At 53.5% G+C, this 27,123-nt stretch overlaps 2 protein-coding genes and 1 non-coding gene across 20 annotated transcripts; 1 reads left to right on the top strand and 2 right to left on the bottom strand.

Annotated features, from left to right (window-relative positions):
* Positions 1–44: 44 nt before the first annotated feature.
* BAG6 (BAG cochaperone 6) lies at positions 45–18,809 on the top strand. 17 transcript variants are annotated; one of them, XM_032462652.1, is made up of 26 exons: positions 59–208; positions 947–1,067; positions 2,176–2,293; positions 2,409–2,605; positions 2,849–2,902; positions 3,056–3,130; positions 3,756–3,994; positions 4,499–4,628; positions 5,172–5,369; positions 5,579–5,831; positions 6,160–6,264; positions 6,376–6,483; positions 6,605–6,717; positions 6,822–6,909; positions 7,114–7,397; positions 7,799–8,096; positions 8,256–8,425; positions 8,606–8,659; positions 8,791–8,893; positions 8,991–9,115; positions 9,285–9,431; positions 9,529–9,588; positions 9,700–9,843; positions 9,921–10,028; positions 10,543–10,689; positions 10,980–11,166. In XM_032462652.1, exons 2-26 carry the CDS (start codon positions 960–962, stop codon positions 11,073–11,075), a joined length of 3,522 nt encoding a protein of 1,173 aa, XP_032318543.1. In that variant the 5' UTR covers positions 59–208; positions 947–959; the 3' UTR covers positions 11,076–11,166. The 17 variants fall into 17 exon arrangements, with proteins under 17 accessions (XP_032318556.1, XP_032318543.1, XP_032318546.1 ...); XM_032462655.1 differs by having other exon boundaries at positions 78–208; positions 951–1,067; XM_032462654.1 differs by having other exon boundaries at positions 140–297.
* On the bottom strand, positions 12,155–27,123 carry PRRC2A (proline rich coiled-coil 2A). Of its 2 annotated transcripts, none has more exons than XM_032462648.1 (31): positions 26,932–27,123; positions 24,948–25,122; positions 24,274–24,451; positions 23,813–23,912; positions 23,644–23,716; positions 23,163–23,306; positions 22,850–23,001; positions 22,577–22,656; positions 22,293–22,435; positions 21,897–21,987; positions 21,567–21,783; positions 20,684–21,158; positions 20,035–20,225; positions 19,513–19,810; positions 18,940–19,150; positions 16,879–18,741; positions 16,220–16,491; positions 15,887–16,017; positions 15,517–15,646; positions 15,329–15,414; positions 14,903–15,136; positions 14,632–14,772; positions 14,440–14,511; positions 14,158–14,322; positions 13,888–13,970; positions 13,496–13,706; positions 13,306–13,401; positions 12,966–13,178; positions 12,759–12,853; positions 12,590–12,680; positions 12,155–12,480 (listed from the first exon to the last, which is right to left on the bottom strand). In XM_032462648.1, the coding sequence occupies exons 2-31, from the start codon at positions 25,057–25,059 to the stop codon at positions 12,343–12,345; spliced, it is 6,486 nt and encodes a 2,161-aa protein (XP_032318539.1). In that variant the 5' UTR covers positions 25,060–25,122; positions 26,932–27,123; the 3' UTR covers positions 12,155–12,342. The 2 variants fall into 2 exon arrangements, with proteins under 2 accessions (XP_032318539.1, XP_032318540.1); XM_032462649.1 differs by having other exon boundaries at positions 14,158–14,304.
* LOC116658421 lies at positions 24,634–24,764 on the bottom strand. Its single transcript, XR_004313800.1, has one exon. It is a non-coding gene; the product is annotated as a small nucleolar RNA SNORA38 (small nucleolar RNA).

The raw sequence follows: 27,123 nt of genomic DNA, 5'->3' as shown, positions 1-27,123 counted from the left end.
AGGAACACCGCCGGCGGGGGTGGGGCGGTGCCTAACTCTGTACGCTTACGTAGTACGACGCACGCAGGCGCAATACGGTCCCCCGGGCGACGGCGGCGGCGGCTCTTCGGGGTGCTCGGCTCCCTCCCATCTAGGCCGGCCCCGGCCCGTCTCGGCCGCAGAAGCTTACTATTTGGGGCCGCGGACTTTCTCGTCGTGCCCCACAAAAGTAAAGCTTGGGGAACTGGGGGGAGCCGGAAGTACCGCCTCGCGATCCCCAAATACTATTGGGGAAACGGAAGTGGCCGTCGGTGGCAGGTTGGGGGAGACCGGAAGTGACGGTCCCGTGGGGAAGTCGGGGGCGGAGCCGCTGGCTGGCGCTGTGTGTGTTTGGTGTGTTGAGTCTGGTGTATTAGTTGGGCCGCTTTGCTAGAGCACCGAGGGAAGGCGGAAGAGAAGGGCAGTCAGCTGGCCGGTCTGGCCCTCAGTGAGTGTCCGTCATCTCGGGTTTATCGTGACTTAGGCGGGTTCGATGGGCGTGGCGTGGCGCGCGTGCGCGCGAAACCACTTTCTCCGCCAGGTCTGGCGCGACCCTCGCTCTTGCGTTGTCCCAGGGTTTGCCGACTTCTTGGGCCCTTGTCCTGTCGCGACCGGTGATGACACTGGTTTTGTGTTTCCTTCCTTCGCTGCTTTCTAGCCCGACTGGCCCTCCCTTATTGTGATTGGCTTCGTGGAGCCCCTCCCACCTCCCGTCCTCCAGCTCCGTGTGCCGTAGATCTCTTGCCCTTTGTGTCTCTCTCCCTGTGCCCCGGAATCAGAAGAGGGATGGGGGCGGGTGTGAGTGTGTGTGCTTGTGTGGGAGAAACTCCTTAGGCATTGGGGCGGAGTCTTGGGCCGGGGAGGCTTCCGGGTACATAAAAATCTGCCTTGGGCGACAGCGGGCCGCCTCCTTTCCATTCTTCCTTAGACAGCTGTCGGCCATGGAGTCTAATGATAGTACCAGTACCACTATGAAGGAGCCTGACAGCCTGGAGGTGCTGGTGAAGACCCTGGACTCACAGACCCGGACCTTTATTGTGGGGGCCCAGGTGAGAACCCAGTACTTCTGGAAGACATCCATTAACTCTTTCTCTTGTAGGTTCCTTAGCTTGAGAGAAGAGTCTGATTTTCTGGTCTTCAAATTTCCTTTCATTGAATCCTTTGTTCATGTTGTAGGCAGAGCATTTCCTGATGTTACCTCTATGATTTCTGTTGGGTGAGGCAGATTTTCTTCTGCCTTCCTCCACCTCAATAAAAATGCAAAGGGAAAGAAGGAGGGAGGAATCTGTATGCCAACATCGTGAACGAATCCCAGCCAAAGGGACGGACATGGCTCCTGCCTTTTGGAAGGGAAACAGAACACATAGACCTAAAGTGCAAGTGTGTCTTACAAACAAAAACTGTTGTTTTTAAAGTAGAGAAAATGGAGTTCATAATGCAGGAAGAGCCCTAATAGACTCTTGAGTGGAATTACTAATATTTACGATGTATTTTAGGTTTTTTGAGCTTAATGGCAGGAATACAGCTATCTATGTCATTATTGGAGACAAAATCATGAGGGAGTTGTTCTGTTGTTTTAAAACGTGTTACCTGTTTTTAAGGAAACCATATAGGCTTTTGCAATTAGATGTATGTAAACAGCTTGGTGCTTCCCAAGAGTCAGTTGTATGGTTAGGACAAAAGTTTTTCTGTTTTGATCCCTTTTCTTTCATCTTGGCTCAGTCTTCCCACCTTAACCTGATTCTCCACTCCATTTTCTTTGTCAGCGTTTGTATCTTTAAGATTACAGAGTTGTATCATTTTGTGTTTGAGAAGGGGTCACTGGTATCTTTAGACACATTCCTTTGGTATCTTTAGACACATTCCTTTGGGAGCCAGGCAGAGGAGGAGAAAAGGGAATGTCAGTCGTCTTTTCTGTTTTTCAGCCCTGTAATTTTCACTAGGCATATAACCTGCAGTTCCCTATGTGTATCGTAAGTATTTTGACAGGTGTTGCCTTAGTTCAGGGCTTTGCACAATGATTACCTCACAATTAAGACAAATAGGTAGTGATTTTATGATGGGATGGCTTTTTAGCCCTCACAAGTCAGTTGTCCCTCTTCTATCTTTCCTGTTTTCTTCCATTCCCTGCTTCCTATTCATGTCTCTTCCTTACAGATGAATGTAAAGGAGTTTAAGGAGCACATTGCTGCCTCTGTCAGCATCCCTTCTGAGAAACAACGACTCATCTATCAGGGACGAGTTCTGCAGGATGATAAGAAGCTCCAAGAATACAGTAAGGGAGTGGGGGAGGCCATTCAGAGGCTGAGGCAGTTGTCCAGAGTCCTGAGCTGAGGCTGTGGGTTTACCTAATGTTACAATGTTTTGGTGTGTATCTTTTCTTCCTGCAGATGTTGGGGGAAAGGTTATCCACCTGGTAGAACGGGCTCCTCCTCAGCTTCAGCTCCCTTTTGGGGCATCTTCTGGAACAGGGTCTGCCTCAGCTACCCATGGTGGGGGACCCCCGCCTGGTACTCGGGGGCCTGGGGCCTCTGTTCATGACCGGAATGCCAACAGCTATGTCATGGTTGGAACCTTCAATCTTCCTGTAAGCTTGTGTTCCTCATGGGAGGGTTTTTGTGGGAGAGTGTAGTTTTGGTAGTGGTAGCAGCCAAGACCTCATAAGACCGGTTTCTCAGTTTTTAGATTGGGTTTGGAGGGCCCTGTGGTCTGATAATATAGTCTTTGTCTTTGAGAAGATAGTGGGTGGGGCTCCAGAGAACCAGTTGGAAGTGTGGGGGACCTTAGTATTTGGCTTCTCCCAGAGCAACTTCCCTTACCCTTTCCCCAGAGTGACGGCTCTGCTGTGGATGTTCACATCAACATGGAACAGGCCCCGATTCAGGTATCCCGGGGCCTGGGAGGGTCAGGGAAGGGGATCTGGGAGAAGGAGGCCATGAGGTGGGGGCGGATCTGGCTGAGGAAATGGCTGGGACCTGGTTGTGGAGCTCATGGCTTTATTCCAAGCCTGCCCTGATTTTTCCTTCTCTTATTGTAGAGTGAGCCCCGAGTCCGGCTGGTGATGGCCCAGCACATGATCAGGGACATACAGACCTTACTATCCCGGATGGAGGTGAGTGGGCAAGGCCGGCTAGGGTCTGTCTGTCTCTCTTCCCATCCTCCCTACCCCTTTTCTCTCAGCCCAAGGGTGAGGACATGACTGGCCACATCCACTGGATTCTTTCTTTCTAATCTGGTCTCTTCTCTGCAATCTTTATTCTTTCGGGCAGAAAAAGTAGCTTTGTGAGACTGTCTTGTCCCTGCTGATCCCCAGATACCTGGTATCTGAGAAGTTTGTTGCAGACTTGTCAGATAACTCACAATATGTCTTTTCAATTAAATAAGGATTCTGTGCTTTTTAAAAATGTCTTAGCGTGTTTGATACGGGGGTGGGCTAACTCCGTTAGTTTGTACTGCAGCTGCAACCAGTGGCCTTTTCTTTCTCTTCTCTTGGTGGGTAGGGAACTACAATGCTTACTTTTCTTTAGTAATTTGTTTGCAGGTATTACAGATATTTGTCACACATCTGATTTGTTTAAGCTTTACACTGGTTGCTAGGGGGTCAGAGATACAGATGAGGACCCCTGCCTTCAGGGAGCCTGGTCAGCACAGCTTCTCTACTCAGTCCGCTTCGACCTGGGTAAGCCTCTGCCGCAGTCTCATCCTGCCTTTGGTGTCCTGACTCTCTCCACCTGCAGTGCCGAGGAGGGTCCCAAGCACAGCACAGTCAGCCACCCCCTCAGATACCAGCTGTGGCCCCGGAGCCAGTAGCCTTGAGCTCTCAAACATCAGAACCAGTCGAAAGTGAAGTGCCTCCTCGGGAGCCCATGGAGGCAGAGGAAGTGGAGGAGCATGCCCCCGCCCAGAGCCCGGAGCTCACCCCTTCCGGCCCAGCCCCAGCGGGCGCAACACCTGCCCCAGAGACAAATGCACCCAAGTGAGAGATGGAGGGAACCTTTTGGGGTGGGAGTGGGTTGGGGATTCTAAGTAACGTATGGGGACCAGGAGGGGTCTGATGGGAGAGGAAGAATTGCTTGGAAGTCTTCCTTGGAGGGTTGGTGTTGAGGGGCAGGGGGTAGTAGGTAAATGAAGTTAGGACTGGCTGCTGAGCCAGAAGCCCTGCCCTCTCTGGGGCAAGGAAATCCAAATGGTGCTTCCTGAGCCTGATGGAGATTCTTTCCTCTGAGTTCATCCAGGCCCCATCTCTTTTTCAGAGTTAGATTTTCGCCATTGTAGGTACAGGATAAGTGTGGTGGGGAGGGTGGAAGCGGTTTATTTTCCTCTCCCCATCTTCCCCTGGGTGGGGTTAAAGAACAGAAGCTCTGCTAGTTTGGGAAGGATTGGGTCAGGGGTTTGGGAAGCCAGGAAGAGACAGGGTGGGCATGTGAGGTTGGGAATCTAAGGAAAACCTTGGCTTACTGCCTCTTGGGGTTGCACACAGCCATCCTTCCCCCGCGGAGTATGTCGAGGTGCTTCAGGAGCTGCAGCGGCTTGAGAGCCGCCTCCAGCCCTTCCTGCAGCGCTACTATGAGGTTCTGGGTGCTGCTGCCACAACGGACTACAACAACAATGTGAGCCCCGCCCGCCCCCCACCTCCACTACTCCAGGTGGAACAGGGTGAAATGCAGATCACCCCTTCCCCCTACAAAACACATTGTCTGCAACAAAATTGTTTCTCTCTGGACTTGTAACAAAATGGTTTCTCTCTGGACTTGCAAGTAAGGGATCTTCCCTTCCTGACAGAGAAGGTGAGGATCTTAATGATAACCACTGTTCTTGCAACCTTTTGGTCCCTCAACTTATTTAGGAAGTTTAGGAAATAAGGGATACATTTGAAACTAACATTGCAAATTGATTACACTTCAATAAAAACATAAAAAAAAAACTAACAGATTAGCAGATGATACCTTATTGATTTATTGTAGGGTTTATTTTGATAGGAAACTATGTGTGTAGAATAGAACTTATTGGCAAAGATTTGATCTACCCAGAGGCTCCCAAGGATATGCTTGAAGATGTAGAGGACATGATATTCTCAAGGTGGTGGTTTTGTTAGCAAGGTGAATGCCAGCCTAATGTTTTCTGCTTTTCTGTGTTTGGCCTTGGGGCTACAGCAAGAGGGCCGTGAAGAGGACCAGCGCCTGATCAACTTGGTTGGCGAGAGCCTGCGGCTGCTGGGCAACACCTTTGTGGCGTTGTCAGACCTGCGCTGCAATCTGGCCTGTGCGCCCCCCCGCCACCTGCATGTGGTCCGGCCCATGTCTCACTACACCACCCCCATGGTGCTCCAGCAGGCAGCCATCCCCATCCAGGTGGGTCAGAGGAATCCCGGCTGAGAGACAATGGAGGGCTGTTGATAGGATGACCCAGAGAAGCTGTCGGCGCAAGGCAGGTTAGAAAGGGTCAGACTTTGGAAACATATTGTTAGGCAGGATGGAGAATTTAGAAGTATCTCATGGGTTGCTCTGGGTTAAGCTCTGGGGTTTTTCTCACTGCTGCCCTGTTCATCTGTGTCCTCCAGATCAATGTGGGGACCACTGTGACCATGACGGGGAATGGGACTCGGCCCCCCCCAACTCCCAATGCAGAGACACCTCCCCCTGGTCCTGGGCAGGCCTCTTCCCTGGCTCCCTCTTCGACCACTGTGGAGTCTTCGACCGAGGGGGCTTCCCCACCAGGGCCAGCTCCCCCTCCAACTGCCAGCCACCCGAGGGTCATCCGGATTTCCCACCAGAGCGTGGAACCCGTGGTCATGATGCACATGAACATTCAAGGTGAGTTAGGAACAGTTGCCAGCAGAGAGAAGAGCAGCGCGATGAGGGAGGTCGGGCTGGAACTGAGGTATGAGAGAGCCAGGGCAAGGGAGCAAGAGGCCAGGGCTGTCAGCAGTAACTGAGACCAGAGCAGAAGCTCTTTGAGTTGGCGTGTACGGCGAGGGGCAGGAAGAACTGCTTGTCCTTGGAGAGTTGTTTGCACGATGAAGGAAGTGTCTCCTCCGTGTCTAGATGGAGTGAAAGGTGGGCTTTCTGGTTGAGGGAGTGAAGGCCTGCAGCTTGCTGATCTCAGGAGGATACAGTTAGGCCTTGGCCCTGCCTGTCTCAGGGCCACTCTCTCTGTCTTCTTGCCCAGATTCTGGCACACAGCCTGGTGGAGTTCCGAGTGCTCCCACTGGCCCCCTAGGACCCCCTGGTCATGGCCAGACCCTGGGTAAGAGTGAGGGCATCAGAGCAGGTTGAGCTCTGGGTAGAGACGGGGTAGAGCCAAGTGGGTGGGTTGAAGGGGGTCCAGGTTCAAGGTTACATCAGACCCACCCCCCAGGCTCCACCCTCATCCAGCTGCCCTCCCTGCCCCCTGAGTTCATGCACGCCGTCGCCCACCAGATCACTCATCAGGCCATGGTGGCAGCTGTTGCCTCCGCGGCCACAGGTAATGACCAGAAAGGGGAAGCCTGGGCGGTGGGGCCCGGTCCATGGTGTTGGTATCGTCGGCTGGCGGGCAAGGGCCCGGCCCTCAGCCCTCTTCGGTCTCTCCCCTCTGCCCCCTACAGGACAGCAGGTGCCAGGCTTCCCAACAGCTCCGACCCGGGTGGTGATTGCCCGGCCCACCCCTCCCCAGGCTCGGCCTTCCCATCCTGGGGGTCCCCCTGTCTCGGGGGCTCTGGTAAGTGAGGTGGCGGAGTCCCAGTGGGAAAGAAGGTGAGCAGGAAATTCTGTGGTGGGGCATGGAGAAGCCAAGACTGAAAGCCTCCCCTTCTTTCCCCTCAGCCGGGCGCTGGTCTGGGGACCAATGCGTCTTTAGCCCAGATGGTGAGCGGCCTTGTGGGGCAGCTTCTTATGCAGCCTGTCCTTGTGGGTGAGTCTTCGTTCTTCCCTAGCTTGAACTGAAGAGGTCTCCATGGCTCTGAAGGCCGGTGTTCCCCTCCCGGTCTCTTCACTGGCCGCTTCCCAGTTCTCCATATTTCTCTGTTCTTGCCTTCCTGCTGGGAAGGCCAGAATGGAGATCCTGTGGTGTCTTGTTTTTCTTCAGATTTCAACGTTTTTCTTTTGGTCTCTACAGCTCAGGGGACCCCAGGAATGGCTCCACCTCCAGCCCCTGCCACTGCTTCGGCCAGTGCTGGCACTACCAACACGGCTACCACAGCTGGCCCTGCCCCGGGGGGGCCTGCCCAGCCTCCCCCCCCTCAGCCCTCTGCCTCTGATCTTCAATTCTCTCAGCTCCTGGGGAACCTGCTGGGGCCTGCAGGGCCAGGGGCTGCAGGGCCTGGCATGGCTTCTCCCACCATCACTGTGGCGATGCCTGGTGTCCCTGCCTTTCTCCAGGGCATGACTGACTTCCTGCAGGTGAGAGACTGCATTGCTCTCTACTTCCCCCTTCCTGTTCCCAAGCTTGGGGCACTGGTGTCTTATTGCCATTATATTGCCACTTGGAAGGGACCCTGGGAGTGTATTGACTTAGAATCCTCCATTTTGGAGATGAGGAAAATGAGGTTGAGAGAGAGAGGCATAGTAATTTGTGTCATTGCTTTCTGACCTGACTCATTCAGAAGGAGAGAGGTAGTCTCTGGACCTCACTTTGCTGTGGAGTAAACTACTCCTGGACCTTCTGCTTTAAGGAGCAGAGACCAAAGTAGAGCTCCCTGTCTTCAAGACCCCTGTTGAGTTGTGCTTTCCTGATGCCATTTTCTGTCCTTGTCCCCATTCTCACTTCATTTTCTGTTCTTTATTTCTTCTTTGTTGGCCAGGCAACACAAACGGCCGCTCCACCCCCTCCACCCCCTCCACCCCCGCCTCCACCTCCAGCCCCAGAGCAGCAGACGGCGCCCCCACCAGGGTCCCCTTCTGGTGGCACAGGGAGTCCTGGAGGTCTGGGTCCTGAGAGCCTGCCGCTGGAGTTTTTCACCTCAGTGGTGCAGGGTGTACTGAGCTCCCTGCTGGGCTCCCTGGGAGCTCGGGCTGGCAGCAGTGAAAGTATCGCTGCTTTCATACAACGCCTCAGTGGATCCAGCAACATCTTTGAGCCTGGGGCTGATGGGGCCCTTGGTGAGCAAATGAGGGTGCCTTGGCCTTCTCTAGGGAGGGGCAGCCAGGGGAAGGTAGATGGCCTTTGTTTAGGGATATTGCCAAGGTGGGATGAGGCTGATGGGCTGGTGGGTAGGCCAAGTGCTCAAGATAGCTGCTGACTTCTGCACCTCTCCCTAGGATTCTTTGGGGCCCTGCTCTCTCTTCTGTGCCAGAACTTTTCCATGGTGGATGTGGTGATGCTTCTCCACGGGCATTTCCAGCCACTGCAGCGGCTCCAGCCCCAGCTGCGATCCTTCTTCCACCAGCACTACTTGGGTGGCCAGGAGCCCACACCTGGTAACATCCGGGTAAATGAAGACCTTGGGCCCAGAGCTCTCCTCCTTCTCACCTTCTCTTTCTTCTTCCTGACTTTTTTTATCTGTTGTCTGAAGCTGCGACTGCTCCAGCCCAAGCCCTAGACTTGTGGTGGGGTGGGGAGTGCCTTGAGGGGTGGGGCTTTGTTGTAAAGCTGTGCTGTTCTCCCCTAGACGGCCACCCACACGTTGATCACGGGGCTAGAAGAGTACGTGCGGGAAAGTTTCGTGAGTAGCCCTCTCCCATCCCCTCCATTCCTGGCTCCAGGTGGGATGGCTGCTATTCCAGCTGCTTCACCCACAACTCCCAGTCTCTTGGGCTTTCTGATTTTGGGGTCTTTGTGTGTCTTGTGTCTCAGTCATTGGTGCAAGTTCAGCCAGGTGTGGACATCATCCGGACAAACCTGGAATTTCTCCAAGAGCAGTTTAACAGCATTGCTGCTCACGTGATGCACTGCACAGGTCAGGGGCTGGCTGGGCCAGGATGAGTTGGGGGGTGTGTTGTATGTGCAGAGCAGCTACCGGGTGCCAGTGTTCCTTCCTTATGTCTTGCCCACAGACAGTGGATTTGGGGCCCGTTTGCTGGAATTGTGTAACCAGGGCTTGTTTGAATGCCTGGCCCTGAACCTGCACTGCTTGGGCGGACAGCAGATGGAGCTTGCTGCTGTCATCAATGGCCGAATTGTAAGCATCACTGAGCCCCAGATCCCCAGCCTTTCATTTTCTTGGGTTTCCATTCTCTGGTATCCTGCAATTCTCAGTTTTTTCCCTCCAAACTGTCCTCCTTTACTCTTTGATATCTTTCAAAAGCTGGTTGAGCATTTTGTGTTCTAGTCTGCTTTCTGCCCCTCAGCGTCGCATGTCTCGTGGAGTAAATCCATCCTTGGTGAGCTGGCTGACCACTATGATGGGACTGAGACTTCAGGTGGTCCTGGAGCACATGCCTGTGGGCCCTGATGCCATCCTCAGATACGTCCGTAGGGTTGGTGACCCGCCCCAGGTAAGGAACCTGATGGACTGTGGGGTCAGGGGACCTGAGGGACCTGGAGAGATCTGAGAGGGCGCTTTGTGGTGTTCTCCTCTGTCTAATTTCACAGCCACTTCCTGAGGAGCCAATGGAAGTTCAGGGATCAGAGAGAACTTCCCCTGAGCCTCAGGTACCAGGGAGAGGTTGAGGAGCCAGATAATATGGAGTGTGGAGGGCTGGGGCGGAAGGGCTGGAGGCTGAGAATTCTGAAGCCTGGATCTTCCCACTGTCCGACTCCCAGCGGGAGAATGCGTCCCCAGCCCCTGGAACAACAGCAGAAGAGGCCATGTCCCGAGGTCCACCTCCTGCTCCTGAGGGGGGCTCCCGAGACGAACAGGATGGAGCTTCGGCTGAGACAGAACCTTGGGCAGCAGCAGTCCCCCCAGTGAGTGTCAGGAGGTGACCTAGTGGGCTAAGGCAGCTGAAACTTGTGGGAATTTCTCATCATCATTCCCCCCCCAGGAATGGGTCCCTATTATCCAGCAGGACATTCAGAGCCAGCGGAAGGTGAAGCCACAGCCCCCCCTGAGTGACGCCTACCTCAGTGGTATGCCTGCCAAGAGACGCAAGGTTGGTTTGCCTCTCCCCTGACGTCCCCATTACCCAAATACCCTTCTCAGAATCAAACTAACTAGAGCTGGAAGGAATTCTTTCTAGTTTAGTCTCCTCATTTAAGTGACACCAGAACCTTTCTGGGACTCAGACTTGCTCACGGTTGTCACCTCACACCTTTGCATTAGTCTGTTAGCAGTGCTGTCATCCCTCAGTTGCCTAATCCTGTGACTAGGGCCCAGCTTCCATAAGGTGGGCTTCCGCTGGTGACTAGCTGGCTGTGAATGCTGGATGGCCTGACCCATCCTGCCTCTCTTATTTTGAAGACCAAGTGAGCAAATTCAAATGCTGGTTTTGGCCAGAGCCAAACAAAATTAGGAAGCCATTTCTGCTGTCAAAACTACACTTGGATTATTTCCCTTCTTTCCACTAGAATGGAGACTCAGTGGTTGACTCATGGAAAGGGTGAGCTGGGTGGTGGCATTGGAGCTGACGTTGATCCTCTTTTCCCTCCCGACCCCCTGCCCCCCAGATGATGCAGGGTGAGGGCCCCCAGCTGCTTCTCTCAGAGGCTGTGAGCCGGGCAGCTAAGGCAGCCGGAGCTCGGCCCCTGACGAGCCCTGAGAGCCTGAGCCGGGACCTGGAGGCACCAGAGGTTCAGGAGAGCTACAGGCAGCAGGTGCCCCTACCGTTAAGTAGCATAGGGATGGTCAAGTGGGAGGGGTTGGGCTAGGGCCCGTCTTCCCTGGATTCCTTCAGAGGTGAACTGGTCAGTCTGGGGCTACCGTTTGATGGTTTTAAGATGCTTTCCCTAGTAGCATCTGGGGAGGCTCAGTGATGCCATGTTGGGCTACTGGACAGTATATGGCTGTTGGGGAAGTGTTGGCCTCTGAGGGATGGCTTCGTGTGGTTGCTGGGATTGTAGGGGTTTGGCCAGTACCTCTCCAACCTGCTTTGCTCTCTATCCAGCTCCGGGCTGATATACAAAAGCGACTGCAGGAAGATCCTAACTACAGCCCCCAGCGCTTCCCTAATGCCCACAGGGCCTTTGCTGATGATCCCTAGCTCTTTGCTCCACGGCCCTCCATCATCTGGGGACCATTTCCCCACTCTTCCTTCACAGTATTTAAGAAATAAAAGTCAGATTTTCCTGGCTCTTTTGTCTCTGAATTGTCTTCATTAGGTAGTCTAATTCCCTTATGTCTTCTATGAACTTGTTTTTTTAAATTAATTCCTAGGAACCCAGCTATATTGGGCAGCATTTAACATTTCACCATGAGCATATATATGCAGTATTGTTTGACTGCAGCACGAGAAAACGTACAAGCCTGTTTCAATGTTGGCCACTTCCAAGGAACGCTTTTGTGCAAAAGCCTTTTGCATGTAAACAAACATACTGTGGGCGCATTTTATAATAGGGCTCTCAAGCTATCTAGTAAACCATTTTCCAAGCAGCTGCAGACCTAAAGTCTTACCTTGATGCATGCAGTAGTACCAGTGTAACTGAACCAAGTCTGACTGTGATGGAACTGGTCTACCTTCAGTCTTTGACAGCTATAAAGGCACTTCCTGTTTGTAGACAGGACTGAAGTGACATGTGGCTGCAAATTCTTTGCTACTCCTTTTAAGACGCAGTTGCCGTCCCCTCCCCCTTTTAGCCAGCTTAATGCTGGACAAACAGAATGTAGAAGAGGCAACCTAAGGCCAGGTCATGAGCTTTGCAGCTTTTGCCCAGACCTCTTGGAACACTGGCTCATGGACATAAAAGGCCTGGTGACTCTATCTTGCTAGAGAACTTATACAGAGACATTGGTTGACAATCCAATGGATTCTACCTTCCAGACGGCCCACCACAGCCCCGGACGTGTGAGTAAAGCCCTATAGGATAGCCCAGCTACAAACTGGTTACCAAGCAACCTCACAGGCACAAGAAACAGATTTGCCCAGGGAAGCCCAGATGTAATTCCTGGCCCACACAACTTTAAGATACAATAAAACAGTTTAAGTGTTGAGGTAGTTTGTTACAAGAGATCACTGAAGTAATAGCAATTCCCTGAATGAAACCACTCTACAGATCACCTGGCATCAGACTATATGACAAGAGATTGCAAACAGCCAACCCATCCCCAAAATCATTTTGGAAATACTTTTTTTAATCCTTTTATTCTTCTTTTTTTAACAAACGGCCCCAGGGATAGGGGACCAGGGGAGGGGGAAGGAGGGGAAGCAAGGCCCCAGCCCTACAACCCTTCTCCACCCACCACCCCTTTTCCCCCTTATATATTTATAATCTATATACAAGCCCCGGGGATAGGGGGCAAGGGGAAATCCCTCAGCGGGGTGGGGGCAACCCAGGCTCCTTGTCCCCTCGGGACCCAGGCTCCTCTGCCCTTCGGGACGGCCCCTCTCGAGGTGGCCCTGTCCGCTCCCAAGGCTTTGGCATCCAGCGCAGGGTATCAGATGGGGACGCCTGGGGGACAGGTACATGTGCAAGAGTTATGTCAAAGGGAGGTCAGGGATGGAAGAACAGGAACTCAGGTGCTAACTCCTGTAAATTCAGACAGGAGTTTCTCCCTCACCTGCTGGTAAAGGTCGATGCGCTGGGTGCGGAAAACTCCACTGTAGGTGGAAGGCGGGGCCTTGAGACGGCAACTGAGGCCCGAGAAAGACCTACAGGAGGAAAAGTATTTGAAGTGACCAAAGAAGTCCTAGGGGACAGGCAGTCTGCATTCCATTCCCTTCTCTTGCCTTCCAGCTGGGGGAGTACGTGACGACCCAGGTCCCCCAAGGTTGCTGTTCAATTTTCGATAATCCTGGAACGGCTTTAGTTCCACTGGGTGCAGCTGAAGGAAAAAAAATTCATGAGAATCCTGCCTTTCAACCCTTTAATCTTGATACTGAATTCCTACCCCTAAACTCTCAGGGTTCCCTAGCACCTCAGTTCCTGTACCTTACCTCTGCTCGCCCCAAGCTAGGGCCGAAGGGCCTGGCAGGTGAAGGCAGCACCCCAGTAGCAGGAGCAGGTGGGGGCCGCACAGCCAGACTAGGGGGCTGCAGAGCAGGGCCCACAGGTAACAGAGAGAGGGGAGGTGGGGCGGGAGGTGGCGCTGGTGGCAGGGAGCCAAAGTTCACCACAGGCAGCTGTGAGTCCACCATGGGTAGAAGCATCTGTAATGAGAAACATGGGAGTGTGTGTGGGGAACAGAGAGGAATGTCAGAATACCAGGAATAGCGTCCAAACAAGTTAACAAAAAAAGAAGCTCGAAAGAGAACAGAATGAGAACATAAGCAGTACCTGCTGGGCAGGGGCCCCTGAGGGGAGGAAGCCACTTTGGCCACTAGGTTGCAGAGTAGAATAAAAATCTGAGGGGGATGGCAGATCCTGACGCACCTGTTGGGGAACAGGGAGAAATACGTCAACTCCCCAAAAAGCATTCTTCCCCTCACCCCTAACTCCCCAAGCCCAGCACCCACCCACCTCTTACCTGAAGCAAGGGAGGGTCTGGTAGAGGGCTAGGGCAGAAAGCTGGAGAGTAGAGGAAGGAAGGTGGAGGGTAAAGAACTCCTCCAGCCGGCAATTTCCCCAGCTCTGTTGCTTGCAGTGCTGAGAAATCCAGAAACTGGCCCTTGACGGCCACCCCAGAGAGCAGAGCAGAGGGTGGAGCTGAGCCTGGGGGGAGGTACAGGGGCTGTGATCTGAAAAGAAATTGGAGCAAGGATGAGGAGAGGTGTCAGGAAGCCAGGGTCATTTACTCCGTTAGCCTTAACCATGTGGTAAGTTCACTAGCCTCTGGGTACTCTAGAAATACCTTACTCTTTCTTCTCCCCTAAAACACGGCTCCATTTCCTTCTGAAGTCCACAGAAATCTAGTCTTACCTGTAAGGGTGCAGCGAGGGTGTCCCAGGGCGGAAGCCTCCACTGTTGGGATGTAACTGAGAGTCTATGGCTCCCCCTGAGACCTGAAGAAGAGTAAGGCTGGAATAGTTCCAATTTCTCTCGTCAAGAAAAGCTCACCCACCCCCCACCCACTATAGCAAAAGCAAGGAGAAAAATGAAATGACAAGAAGGTATAAACTACAAATTGGAAAGGTTTGATTTTAGAAGACAGTAGGCAGAAAGGGTCATGGGATAGGAAATAGGACCTACCTGAGAACTGGGAGGCCCAGGGCTGCCATAGAAGACCTCAGGGTACAAGCGTTGGCCTGAGGAGCTGGGCTCTGGGCCATGCCCAGAACCCATGTTCTTGGATTGTGGCTCAGCTGAGGCAGAAGCACTGGGGAGCAGCTCCCAGTCCTGGGAAATAGGAATGGCCTGGGAAGGAGAAGCCTTATCAAGAGGGCTATCTGGGCATCCTGGATGCCCTGGTGACTCCCAGACACCTTATCCAGAAGTCTAAAGCCTTTCCATCAATCTCACTCTCCCACTTACCTCAGTGACTGATGCAGTTAGCTCCTTCTCTGCTTTTAAACTATCTCCTACCACTAGACGCAAGTCCGAGTCCTGTGATCACAAGGCAAGGGAGATTATCCCATGTATCAGACGTGTGTCCTCCACTTCCCACTTCTAACCCTTCCCTTCTCTCCAGCCAACCCAAGTCACCCAGATTCACCCCATTCAGACCTTGTCACTGGTACCAAACTGGACTGGGGGACCAGGTCGATGGGCTGGGCGGAGGGAGCCAGGCTCTGGGCCTCGGTCTGTACGCTGCAATCGTTCTGTGCCAATGGGCCCAGGGGGCAGAGGCTGCTCCCGGGGCAACTCCTGTATTGGGCAACACAATGAAGGGTTGGGGAAGGGAAGGCCAAATCAGCACACATAGGCAGAGGAAAGGGCAAAGGTAAGGTCAAAGCCAGAGTCCCAAAAACCTTCTTACCCTTTCGTGGTGATTTACCTTTCTGTCCCCATCATGGGGCGCAGGTGGTCGTCTCCTAGGAGGTTCAGAGGGTTCAGAGCCAGGTGGACCCTCACCAGGAACAGCATTCAGAGGTGAGGGGCCTCCAGGCCGCTTGGGGGGTCCCTCTGCTGTCCCCTTGAGTCCTCCATCAGGGGAACTTCGCTGGCTGCAGGGACCTGATGACACCTGAGAATCCCCACTCAGGTCCACCCCACTGTCAGACTGACTCATCTGAGAGGAGTGGAAAAGGACTTAAGTCAGAGTAGAAAGCACCCCAATATACCTGACTGATGTACACACACAAACTAAAGAAAGGAGACAACTGCATGACCAAACAGCCCCAGACTCATTCCAAAACGTGGGGAATTAAGACCAGTGCTCAATAAAATTCCAACTCAGACACTCCCTCCCACCCTCACTTACCTCTGTGCCAGCCACATCCTCAAAAGGACTCAGGGGTTCCATCCAAGGCTCTACAGAGCCAGGCTGGAAACTCTTTCGGCTAGTGGCTGGGAACAGCACCAACAGAACAGAAGTGAGAAAACAGTTCTGTAGCTCACCTCTCTCTAAGCTCTCTAACACAGGCCTTCCTTCTGCTCAGCTTAACTCACCAGTATGTAAACGGTTCCAGATTTGAGGGGTCAGGGCCTCTGTTCCTGCATCTCGGGACTCTCCCTGAGGGCCTGGGCCCTCGGGTTTGGGGCCCAAGAATCCAGAGGTATGAGAAGATGGCAAAGATTCCTAAAGGTTAGAAAAGTCAGAAGCAAAACATGAATGAGGGCATTACGGAACGTAAGCAGCTGAGACAAGAGTGCCCCACGTGTGGGGCAAAGAAACATGGGAGACAAGCAGTGACTAATACTGAGGCTTCAGGGTGAGAACACAATGACACTAATAGGACAGAGACTAGAAAAAAAGAAAACATGAGTAAAAACGTTTAAGTGAGAGCAGCTAAGCACAACCTCAAGCCCCACCCCTCACCTCCTGTAGCAGCTCTGGTTTTCTGGGAGGTCGCTCTCGCCGTTTGGGGGGGAAGGGATTGACCCCGGCAGAGTCCCGGGGAGTCCCGCCCACCCCCCTCACCACTGGCCCTGGCTCCTCCAAGTGGGGGTCTGGAGAAAAGGGGAAATCTGTTAGCATCTGCCTTGCTCCATCACTGACCCGAGCACTTCCTCCTTACTCCACCTCCCAATCCTTCTACCCTCAGTGCAGACATCTGGCATCAAGGCCCCCCAGGCCACAGAATCTTGCCCCTTCAGCATCTGATCTTCTGTGGGGATGGAGACACGCACACCCTTAGTCCCTCCAGCTTACCTGAATCGATGCCGTTGTTGTTGGCCCTCTGAGGATCATACCGGGTTGGGGGCCGAGGGGAGGGGCCTTGAGGGGTTTGGGGAGCTCCAGGCTTGGGCCTTGGGTGGCTCCCTGGTGCAGCTGCACTTCCTTGGCGGCTGCTGAGCTGCGCCAGGGCCTGTTGGATGCCAGCAGGGTTGCTGTGGATAACTTGGTCCAGGCGGAAGACAGCAGAACTGCTCGGGGGCGGGGGAGGCAGAGGAAGCCCTGGGGGACGCTCCTCCGGAGGACGGCTGAAGAGAACAGAGCATCAGCTCCAGTTGTCACAAAATTGTTATGTTTTCCCTAGAAATCGAACTCTACTTCATCTTCGACCTGTCCTCTGCTAAAATCCAGGTGTTTCTGAGCACTTTTAAGCAATTATACACATACATATCTATGATGGGGAGCAAGGATTATGGGTGTTCCCAACTTATCAATTGCTTTCCAGCTGCCTTCCCTCAACACAAATACCCCAGTGCCTAACAGCTTAGCCTGTGCCCTCAGATCTCAAACTCCACAGCCCCCAACTTCACACCTTTCCCTCAGGTTTCCTCCGCACCTCCACCCTGATTTTTCAATCTTCCCCATCCTGTTTTTAACTCTACAATTAAACTTTGTAACAGCCTGTTCCTACCCACCTTCGGTTCTTGGGAGAGGGCCAGCTCCTCTTGTCCCCTCGCCCTGGGCCGGTCCTCCCTCCAGGACCCCCACCTCCTCCTCCACTGCTGCCGCCACCACTGCCAGCCTTGCTGCTTGGGCCTGGGCGCCGGTTCTGCCTTTCCATGCCGGGCCGCTGACTTGAGAAGCTCCGCTTGCTCAAATCCTTGGCTCTCTGGCTCAGATCTCCACGGGACATGGCTGAAATGCCTGGTCCACCTCCAACGCCCCCAGGAGTCCCCATAGCTTTGGGGGTTAGCAGTGCTGGTGGGGGAGCCTCCTTGTCTCCCCGGCGCTCACTAGCAAAGTCGCTGCTCTCTGACGCTGTCTCCCATTCCTCATTGGCTTGGTCTGAGTTCTGGTTTGACAGATCAGGAGACTTGGCAGCTGCCCTGCGAGGAGGTGGAGGCACTGCTACTGTTGTGAGGGCCTCCTCCGGTCCAGGAGAGGAGGCTGGAAGGGTTAAGGAAGAGGGCTTGCCCTCAGTCCCTCTGGCAGCATTCTCCCGTTCCTGTTTCAGCCTCCGGAAACGAGGTGGTTTGTCCTGCTGCTGAGCCCTCCCATGTCGCCTCCTCCTGGGCCGCTCCCCATCTTCCACACCCATACCAACATTGCTGCCTCCACTGCTGCCTCCTCGGGCCATAGGGGACAAAGGTCCTGGAATCAGCTTCTCTTTCAAAGGCTCCTTATTTGGTGGCAAAGGACCTGTTGGAGGCTTCTTAGGAGCCAGGGACTTGGTTGGAGGACTCCAGCCTGGGCAAATGGGGGGAGGGGGCCGCCCTCCCCCTCGACCCCGGCGGGATGGCACCCCTCTGGGAGTGAAGACACGCCCACCCCGGGCAGTTGAAAAGCGGGCTGGGGCTGGTGAAGGAGGTGCTTCTGATGATGGGGGAGCAAGAGGAACCTGGGTGAGAACTCCTTCCTTGGGTGTGGGGGCCTCCTTGTCTGATGGGGCCAGATCACTCTCATGGGTCTCACTGCCTGTTTCTGAGCCCCGCTGACGGCGCCGCTTGGGGATCTCTTCATACTCTGAACCCTCACTTCGTGTCTCGCTGGCAGTGCGGCCTCGGGGAGCAGGGGGATGATTCGGTCCCCCGGCCCCACCTCCACGCCCATCGTCTCCACGGAACTCTCGGTAACTGCGGAACTCTCGGCTTCGGGTTCCCCGCCCCCGCCCCCCATAAGTCCCCCGAAAACCCCTCCCTCTGGCAAAATATTCCCCACGGCCCCGCCCCCTGCAAGAGTTAGGACCCACTCTTTCATAGGAATAGTCCCTCCGAAGCCTTGGGGCAGGGGAAAGATTCCCACTTGGTGGGGTCTCCTTGGGGCCCCCTATCTTCCCCTTTGCCATCTTCAGTGGGTCTGGCTTTGGAACTTTAGGGGTTTCATCCCCCTGTTCAAGGGGCTTAGGGGGCAGCTCTTCAACTTTCGTAGGTGGTGGGGGTTTCTTTATAGGCCCGGCCCGGCGGGGAGGGGCCCCAGGCTCCTCCGGAGGGATTCCACGACGACTGCTGCCCGGGCGAGGTCCCCAGCGGGTCTCAGTGCGGCTTTCTCTGCGAGGTGGCAGGGGGCCTTGGCCTCCAACTCCGCGGGCAGGCTTCCGGCCAGCTTCTGGCCCTGTTAGCTGTGGAGTCTCCTCCTTGGGGGTTTCCTTCTTGGGTGGTGGAGCTTGTATCTTGGCCGCCTCATCACTGCCTGGGGGCCAGGGGAGTGGACGGGGCCCTGGGGGAGCTGTCTCCTCCAGAGGGAAGCGAGGGATTGGGGGCCCAGGGGCTCCATTCTCAGGAAAGCCTGGATAACTGGCCAGATAGGGTGGTGGGGGAGGTACTGGAGGGGTCTCGCTCCTGAAGAGGGAGACAGAAAAGAACGGAAATATCTCAAGACGAGGAAAACAGACTAGGTAGGGAAAGAGAATACTTTATTATGACCCAGACACTCCTTTCATGTTTATCCCTATCACCTCACCAATAATCCAAAGTACCTTTTCTCCTACCCCAGATCTTTTCACTATGAAACTCACCCATTTCTCTCCCCAGACTCACCTCATCCCCTTGTCGTCCTCATCAGCAGCCTGGCGCAGCGGTGAGGTAAGTGGGCGGGGGTCAGCAGGGGTGGTGGTGAAGACATCTCCTACCCAGGCCAACTTTGGATCCACTGGTGGGGTGCCCCGGTCCCGTAAGAGTGGGGGTGCGTGGCGTTCAAATGGCTCTGAGCTTGAGCCCCCACTGTCTGAACGCTCCCGGGGAACTAGGCCTGAGGAAACAAAACAGTATGAGAAAAACCCTTTTTTCATGTTACAGGCCCTTCAGCACAAAGTATCACCCAGTCTAATCCTCCATGTCTGTCCAATCAATGTCAGCACCTCCATCTCCTGGACCTTGTCTGCTCTCCTGAAACAGAGTTGTCCACTAAGCTTCTCTATAAATGAAATCAATCAATAACCCCCACATTAATCCTGGATAAAGAACTACTCTTTCATTCTTGCAACAAGAAGTTATCTCAGCAATGCTAAGCTTCCTCTTAACTAGTAGCTTTTCTTCTCCATAGCAAGATGCTGATCCCAACTTCCAGGACTAAGAGGTTCCCTGTCCCCTACCCCTCCTATGGCCCCTTACCAGAGGGGTGCACACCAGGAGGGTAGAAGTCCAGAGGGGGCCGGCCTTGGAGGAGCCGGGGGTCCACATAAGGAGGAATCATCATCCATCGGGGATCAAAGTTCATTGGGGGCATGGGTGGGGGCCGGCCCAGAGCACCTGGGTACAGGGCCTTGGGAGGGGGTGGTGGAGCCTGTGGAGCCGGCACAGCCCCCAAAGTCACAGGCTGTGGTGGTGATGGGGGCACAGGGGCAGGTGGAGCGGAGCCCTGTTGATGCTGCTGCCACTGCTGCTGTTGTTGCTGCTTCAAGAGCTGCTCCTGGGGAAGGAAAAAAGGAGATGAGAGAGGCATTAAAGGCCCCAGACAGAAAAAGGAGCAAGATAAAGGCAATACATAAATGTTACAAATACACGGGCTAGATGGAAACTAGGGTGACATAATGGAGACAGAACTGGTAGAGGGACCCAGAAAGTAACTTATGGATAGAATGAATGTTGAAACCAAGGAAAGCAGCAGTCCTTAAGAAAGTAATTCAGCTTCACCTGCTGCTGCCGCTGGAAACGAGGAGGCAATGACTTCTGATATTTGGGGTAGCCTGAGCTTTGGCTGGGGGGCTGCCGGGTGGGACCAACCCCATCACCCTTGGGTTCCACCTTTGGGACCGGAGGTGTGGCAGGAGAAGGAACCTCTTCTGACAGTTCAGGACCCTCTTTTGAGGGCAGCTGAGGTTCCACTGCATTGAAGAAAAGACAACAATCAGAGTAGCCTAGTCTACCAACAGATACTCCATCAACACCCCCATAATTTCAGCTCTCACCTCTAGCTCCCCCTCTAAAGGTTAAGACTTTCCCATTTAAAACCCATGAAAACACTTCATGGTATTTCAAGAGCCAACAGTGGTGGCATTAACTTCCCATGAAATCACCAAAATAAGACACTTTCTTCAGTCTTGCTCCATGCTAGGCCTATGGAAAGTGGTTTTAGATCACTACTTACTCAGGGATTCAGGTACCAAAATCTTTCCCCTTTAGATGTCCACACAAGCACAAGGACCCCTTTTACCCCTACCACAGACAGCCCAATAAACCAAAATAGCTGCCTTCTATTTCGTTTACTCCCATCCTTACCACCTGCACCCTCGACCCCAAGCAGAGATCTGGCACCTGGTAGTACCTATCACCATCTCCATACCTGGGCTGGCTTCGAAGCTGCCACTGCTGGTGCTACTGGTACTGCCACCACCACTCACCAGAGTGGGAGCTGGAGCCACACCTGGAGTGGGGGTGGACTGGGCAGGAGCCATCTGTGCCGGCTCTTCTGGTTCTTTTTCAGGCGATGGGACTGGTGCAGTTGGAGGAACTGGAGGTGCGGGCAGTTCCTTGGGGGCTGCAGGTGGTGGAGCAGGGACAGGAGGGGCAGCAGGTGGTGCAGCAGGCTCTGCTTTGAGCCGCTTGTCAGGTGCCCCAAACTTCTCATCGAGTCGCTTGAGCTTCTCAGCACAGGCTGCCCTGCGCTCCTCCTGCATGCGCCGCTCCTCCTCCTCTCGCCGTCGCCGGGCCCGCTCCACAGCCAGGGAGATTTCAGAGGAAGACTGCTTTCGCCGCTGTCGCCATGCCTCATCCTCGTCTTCGGGTGCTGGGGGCTTGCAGGGAGGGCCCCCACGATCCTGTCAGTGGGCAGACCCAGCAGGGCCAGAGGTGTCAGTCATTATGTTTCTTACAATCTCTTTCAGACTCACCAACTGTTTCTAGCTGTAGGTGCAAAGACCAGGCCTTGGGGCCGATGACCTCTCTGGGTAGTAACAAACTCATCATCCTAGTCTTGTTTCCTCTTTCAAAGACCCCAAAACCCAGGTCTCCCCGTTTTTCCTAACTAGCAACCAATTTCTCTCTTAACCCAGACTTGCTTGTCACCAACAATGTTCAACCTTTTCAGAGATGCTCCACAGCTCTACACTTCCTGCAGCCCATTTCTGGCCTTCCCTCCCGCTTCCTCTATTCCTACTGCTTCAATTACTCAGCTGAAACTAATCTCCCACAACTAACCCTCTCAACCCCTCATTGTAGACACTCACTGGGTAGTCCCCAGGGGGGCCCCAATTCCCGGCGGGGCCCCGGTGAGGTGGGGGTGGGGGAGGCTTTGGGGCAGGAGGCCCCGGCTCTGTCTCTGGAGGCCGAGAGGTCTCTGCCCAGGCCGTCTTAGGAGGGGGCGGTTCGCTGCCGGGGGAGTTGCCCTTTTTGCCATCTGCTTCAGGGGGCCGTTCCTCACCAGCAGCTGACTGGGACTCCTTGCTGTGAGCAAACCAACAATGGAATTAAAATCAGCTGAAACCCAGAGCCTTTAAGAGTATATTACTGTGAGAGAAACTGAGCTCCCCTCCTCTCCCCAGAGGGCCCTAACTCACTGGCCCTCAGCTCCCTCCTCATCGGAGTCTCGCCCATCTTCCTCATCGCTGAACTTGAGCTTCTCAGTGTAGTCAACCTCCTCGTGGGCCCCTGAAGAGAAAAGTGATGACTGGAACCCAAGCATTCTGCTCTCTAGTCTGATATCCACTGGAACACAGGAAGGGATCTGGAACTACACGACAAGATGCACTACCAATGCCAACTGCCCTCCCGATGGATGTCTAGATCCACCATGGCTCCTGTCACTCACTCCTCTCAGCTCTCTACCAGGACTTGGCTTTCCTCCATGTATCTCCCTACCTTTCAATGTCTTTTATCACACCTGACCCCATTTTATTTCCTCACCAGATTTTGCCTTTTAAAACTAAAATACTTAGTCCTTAATATCCACTCACCTGCCCAACCATCATCATTCTCCTGGTCCAACTGGTCAAACTCTTTGAGGTTATCTTCTTTAAGAATGGAAGGCCGACCCACAGGCTCTACAAGGCGCATTGGTGGTCCTGAGCCTCGGGGGCCTGCCACACGGGGAAAACGGCTGTGTATGAAAAGGCAAATAGGAGAAGAGAATAAAACAGTTTTATAGACACACGTAAGACCAAGCCTCCTCGCTAGAAAACCATCTTCCCCAAAAGGCTTCCCCTCTCCCCAACCACAAACCCAGAACTGGATTACTCACCTGGGCCCATCAGGAGTGGGGTATCGATAAGGCCCCTGGGGTCCATACGGTGGAGGAAACGGGAGATATGGGGGATACATCTGCAAAAAGGCCCAACAGTAGCTGCTCAGAGACAGTCAAATAGCCAACCAGCTCCCTAAACCTATCATCCTCCCCCGACCCTCACTCTATGTCACAGGCTCCTGTTTTCCAGCTGCCCTCTCCACAAACTAAGTCCTAACCCTTAACTCTCCAGCTTCCAGTCCAACCAATCCAAAACACATCCAAACTCACGAAGGGCGGCATCATTCCGCGGTAGGGAGGGAACTGGGGTGGGCCTGAAGGCTGCAGCCCAGCCCGGGGATCATGGCCATGATGAAGTTTGGAGTCCGGGCCCTCCAGCTCATCAGGGCCACGCCCACCTCCGTCCCTCCAAGTAGTAGAATCTGTATTTTGAAAAAGGCAGAGTGTGAATGTAGCTGAAAATGATGGGGAGAAAGATAAATAAGCCAGTACTTAGTTCTGAGATGGAATAAGGTTATGTCCTGCCCAAGAGGGTAACTTAATCACTCCTTCCCTCCCTCCCTGCCTCACAACAGCCACTCACTTTGGGGGCGGAGGTTTAGTCCGGGCCCAGACGACTGTTCGGCAGACTCCCTTTCCTTGGCAGCCTTGTCCTGGTCGCCAGCCGCCTGCAGGGTCGGAAATTCCTCTCGAGAGAATCGTGACAGTAGGCTTGATGCCCTTCCACCTGTTGGGGTTGAGGTTCAAGAATAGGAGACAAAAATACATTTACTGAGAATGCACCATCAAAGTTGAAGGTCCTGATGGGTACCAGATCCAGTTCCACCTCCAAACTCACCCACTATGTATTAGGTACTCATTCCCCAAGAAACAAAGTCAGTTCTAGGACACTCTCCTCACACTTGTGTAACACTGAGACAAACTTGCTCAAATGCCCTATAAAACTGAATATGCAGTCCAAAATTTAGTCAAAGAGGAATGAGAACACTTCGCTGAAGGTATAGTGCAAGGCTCCTACCTAAAAGGGTGCCTGGAGAGAGCTCCCCAAACAGCCCTTCACTCACCATCTCCATGTGCTCCATGGGTGACGCTGGCTTGTGCCCAGGACTTTACCCCGCTTGGAACCGAAGGAGTGTTCTGGGGAAGCAGTGAAATAATAAATGGCAATGTGGGTGAGGAGATACAAGCCATTCTTGCCCCCCAACCCTTAAGTAACATCCATTTCTTCAATACCTCGGGGGTTGCTGGGGGTCGTTTCGGTTGGTTGGAGGCAGGCGTCTGTGAAGCCGGCAGTGGCTGCGATTCCGGCGGCTGAGCGGTTGAGGCATCGGAACTAAGGAATGGTAGAATAAGGTTATTCAGAGCCTAAGATGGTTGTGGCTCTCCTGCTTATCCAACTGGTCGAGGACAGGAACTGAACCCAAGCCTCTTAGATACTGGTTACAAATACTAGAACAAAATGCCATAATCTTGTCTTACTGCATAGGCTGAACTGTTTCTTCCAACTTTCTATCCATCTGACAGAAAGCTAAAAGGTACTATTCCCTAGTCATTTAACAGGACTGCTGCAGTAGGCAGGAGAAAATCTTCTCTGTCTCTGACTCTTAAGTGGCAGGGCTAGACCAAGCGCCAACTCTTCCTGAAGTTCAAAGTTAAAATACTCGTAACTCTGGGTCCCCCAAGCCTCTGTCTACCTCTTGGGGTCGGACTGCTCCTGTTTGCTTGCCCATCCTGTTCCGTCTTTCGGCACTAGTGAGACGTTGGGGTCATTGCCTTTGTTCTCGGCTTTCAGGCTTGGAAGGTTGGCTGGGGGTGGCATACGCCGTGCAATGGCAACTTTCCCGAGACTCTGCAAGCCATGGCGAGGGGCAACTGGAGAAAAGGTGGAGGATGAAAAATGCCTCAGAGATCTGACAGCATCCTACCCTAGGCTCCATTTAGACACGCATCCTCAGTCTCATTACCCAACTTCTCTTAGAAATCTTCCCTCCCTTTGCCCTAGGCAAACTCCGAAATCCTATCAGGAAGACTGAAATGTTTTACATTCAATACTTCTTTGTGGGATGGTTGATCTTGAGCCTGCAAGGTGCAAGCTGGCCCCAGATTTCTCCAAATCCACATTTCTTTGCCTCCAATTCTTACATGTCCAAAGATAGGAAACCATAGACACGCCTTTGTAGGAGGGTACTAGTGTTTACCCAAAGTGCAACATGCCCTATGGGACCCAAGACAAAACTGGAAAGTCTCTAGTGTTCCTCTTTTTTTTTGATGTATGTACTACAGCTGTTTCCCTTTGGAGAGCTCTAAAACACATGACCCATTCATGCCCAGCCTCCAATAATTAAGCACATCATTGCAGGACCCTCACCAGTGGGTTTCTGGATCTCTAAGGACTTGCCCTTATACGTATCAAACAGGTTGAGCGAGGAATACTTCTTTCCATCCTTCCCCTTGGCAGTCGGCCCCGAGCGATCGGACATTGCGCTGGAAGCTCATTGAGTACGTTGGGTCCTGCAGGCACCTCCCCCAAAACGTGTCGGAGCCTGTGGGCCAGACACCAAGTGTTTCAGTCTCTGTTTCATTTACAGATTCCAACAGAAAAGCCTAGATGCTCCCTTCCATTCTCAATAGGGGCCCAGATATGTGGCTCTCTCATGTCTTTTCCTCCCATCTAATCAAACACCCCAGTCTCTTTAAGCAATCATTATCTACTTAACTCCCAACAGAGCCCAAATGCCATGTTCCCTCTTTTCCCCAGACATCTCTTGCCATGAAAATGCGAATAAAAATTCAGTATCTTCTTGTGTAAACACCCTCCCTTTTGTGCCAGTCTATAAAGGGCAGCAGCCTCTTCACTAACCCCACAAGTAATAACCTCTTCTCCCTCCACCAAAATCATTTCAGAGACCTACAATAAAAAAAAGAGCAAGTCTAAGCCCCAGAGAAAACCAGAAAGAGGAATACAGCTCTATCATGTAAGGTACAAATATCTAGATCCCCTACTTATTAGACACTAGCTTCCTAACTGTGCCCCGGGTTCTATTCTCAGCAGCCTCACTCCCATCTGGGAAGATTTGCAGGAAGGTATGCCAGGAGTTAAAGGATTTTATGAGCCTGCTCAGCCAGACTTGGGGCTGGTGCCAGAGAATTCCTCATAGAACAATTGGGGCTCTACATACTCCCAAGTTATAGAACCAAGTATTTGGGATAACCTATCTTTTCCTACACTTGCCCCTATCCTGCCTCCTGGAAGAATTTTTTTTCATTAGATGAAACACTGGCAGGCTCTGGTTCACCTTCTGGAGATGTGAGCGAAACAAAAAACATAGACACCCTGCAAGCTTGGGGCCAAGGCCAGAACCAATTTCATTTTCCTTCCCAGTAAAAAGGCCTATCAGCAGTCATTTCTTTCCCTAATGCCCCTTGCTCCTTAAGCAGGCCAAATGCTCCATCCTCAGTTCCTGAGCGACCAGGCATTCATTTATAGAAAATAATGTAAAGGAAAAAGATGGAGGTTGGTGGGATATCCAGACAGGACCAGGATGAAAGCTGAAATCAAGAACTTTAAGACAGGTTAGATGAGGGGATGGGGGTCTCTTTGCAGGTATTTAAGGTCAGTCTCTGAAGCAAAAGGAGACAGAAGAATTGTGGAGTGAACAGACTAAGACTAATAAAAGAGAGTTAATATGAAGGCAGGTGGAAAATAATACACGTAAGCAGGAGTTATAGGAAAAGGATGTAGATCACAGTAAGGGGGGCCAGTGTCAACAGGCCCAGAAAAAAAGGGGGGGGTGGGATAGAAAAGACATAGAGAATAGGAAAAATGAAAAAAAGCAGAGGGGAGACCGAGGAACGCAAAAAGCACAGATGCAGGATAAAAACAGGGTTTCAGAGTGGGAGTGACTCGAAGCGAAGTGGGGCGTCAAGGGGATACCCTAGCGCTGAGTGATGGGAGGGGGTCCACTATGGAGGAAAGAAGATTCTGGGAGAGCACAGTCAGGCGCGGCCCACCCCAGAGTGGCCGCAGAGAAGGGGGCCCACAAATAGGGGTGAGAAACCAGGAGCGCAGTGGAGAATGGGGAGTTGCGGCCCAGGAGTGAAGGTCGCTCCAGGAAGCCAGGAAGGCGGGAAGGTAAGGACAGGCTGTGGACTCAGAGGAGGGCTGGAGGTGCGGGTCCCCGGGTGGGAGTATCGGAGGGGGAGGGGCAGGCAGGGCCCGGCAGCAGGAGGACAAAATGGCGGCGGCTAATGGCAGCTTCTCCTCCCCCCAGCCCGCCGCCGCCGCCACCGCCGCTGCCACCACCGCTCCCGCGCCGGAAAAGGGCGTTAGCATTCGGCTTGCCCAGACTCACCTGGCCGGGTGCGCGGGGGTCCGGGACCGGGGCCTAGGGACTCCCCGGAGTAGGATGGCGGTGGGGCGGGGGCGGATGGCGGCGGATGGCGCCGGGTTCGGCTCCTCCCGTCTCCCTCGCTCACTCCGCGGCTGGGCTCCGACTAACGGCCCATCCGGGCAACCGCCGCCCCCGGGAGCGCCCCCCCACTCC

This window comes from Camelus ferus, chromosome 20 (assembly GCF_009834535.1).
Source record: "Camelus ferus isolate YT-003-E chromosome 20, BCGSAC_Cfer_1.0, whole genome shotgun sequence".
NCBI lineage: Eukaryota > Metazoa > Chordata > Mammalia > Artiodactyla > Camelidae > Camelus > Camelus ferus.
Note: the sequence above shows the minus strand (reverse complement) of the source record. Positions and strands in the feature narration are given on the sequence as shown.

Excerpts from the sequence above, each read along its gene's own strand:
- BAG6 (XM_032462652.1), top strand. The coding sequence starts at position 960 with ATGGAGTCTAATGATAGTACCAGTACCACTATGAAGGAGCCTGACAGC. Across the intron at positions 5,832-6,159 it reads GATGCACATGAACATTCAAG|GGCCACTCTCTCTGTCTTCT; the intron begins GTGAGTTAGGAA and ends TGCCTGTCTCAG. Across the intron at positions 9,116-9,284 it reads CTGTCATCAATGGCCGAATT|CGTCGCATGTCTCGTGGAGT; the intron begins GTAAGCATCACT and ends TCTGCCCCTCAG.
- PRRC2A (XM_032462648.1), bottom strand. The coding sequence starts at position 25,059 with ATGTCCGATCGCTCGGGGCCGACTGCCAAGGGGAAGGATGGAAAGAAG. Across the intron at positions 19,811-20,034 it reads GTTTCCAGCGGCAGCAGCAG|GAGCAGCTCTTGAAGCAGCA; the intron begins GTGAAGCTGAAT and ends TTCCTTCCCCAG. Across the intron at positions 13,402-13,495 it reads CAGACCCTCCCTTGCTTCAG|GTGCGTCAGGATCTGCCATC; the intron begins GTAAGAGGTGGG and ends GTTCCCCAACAG.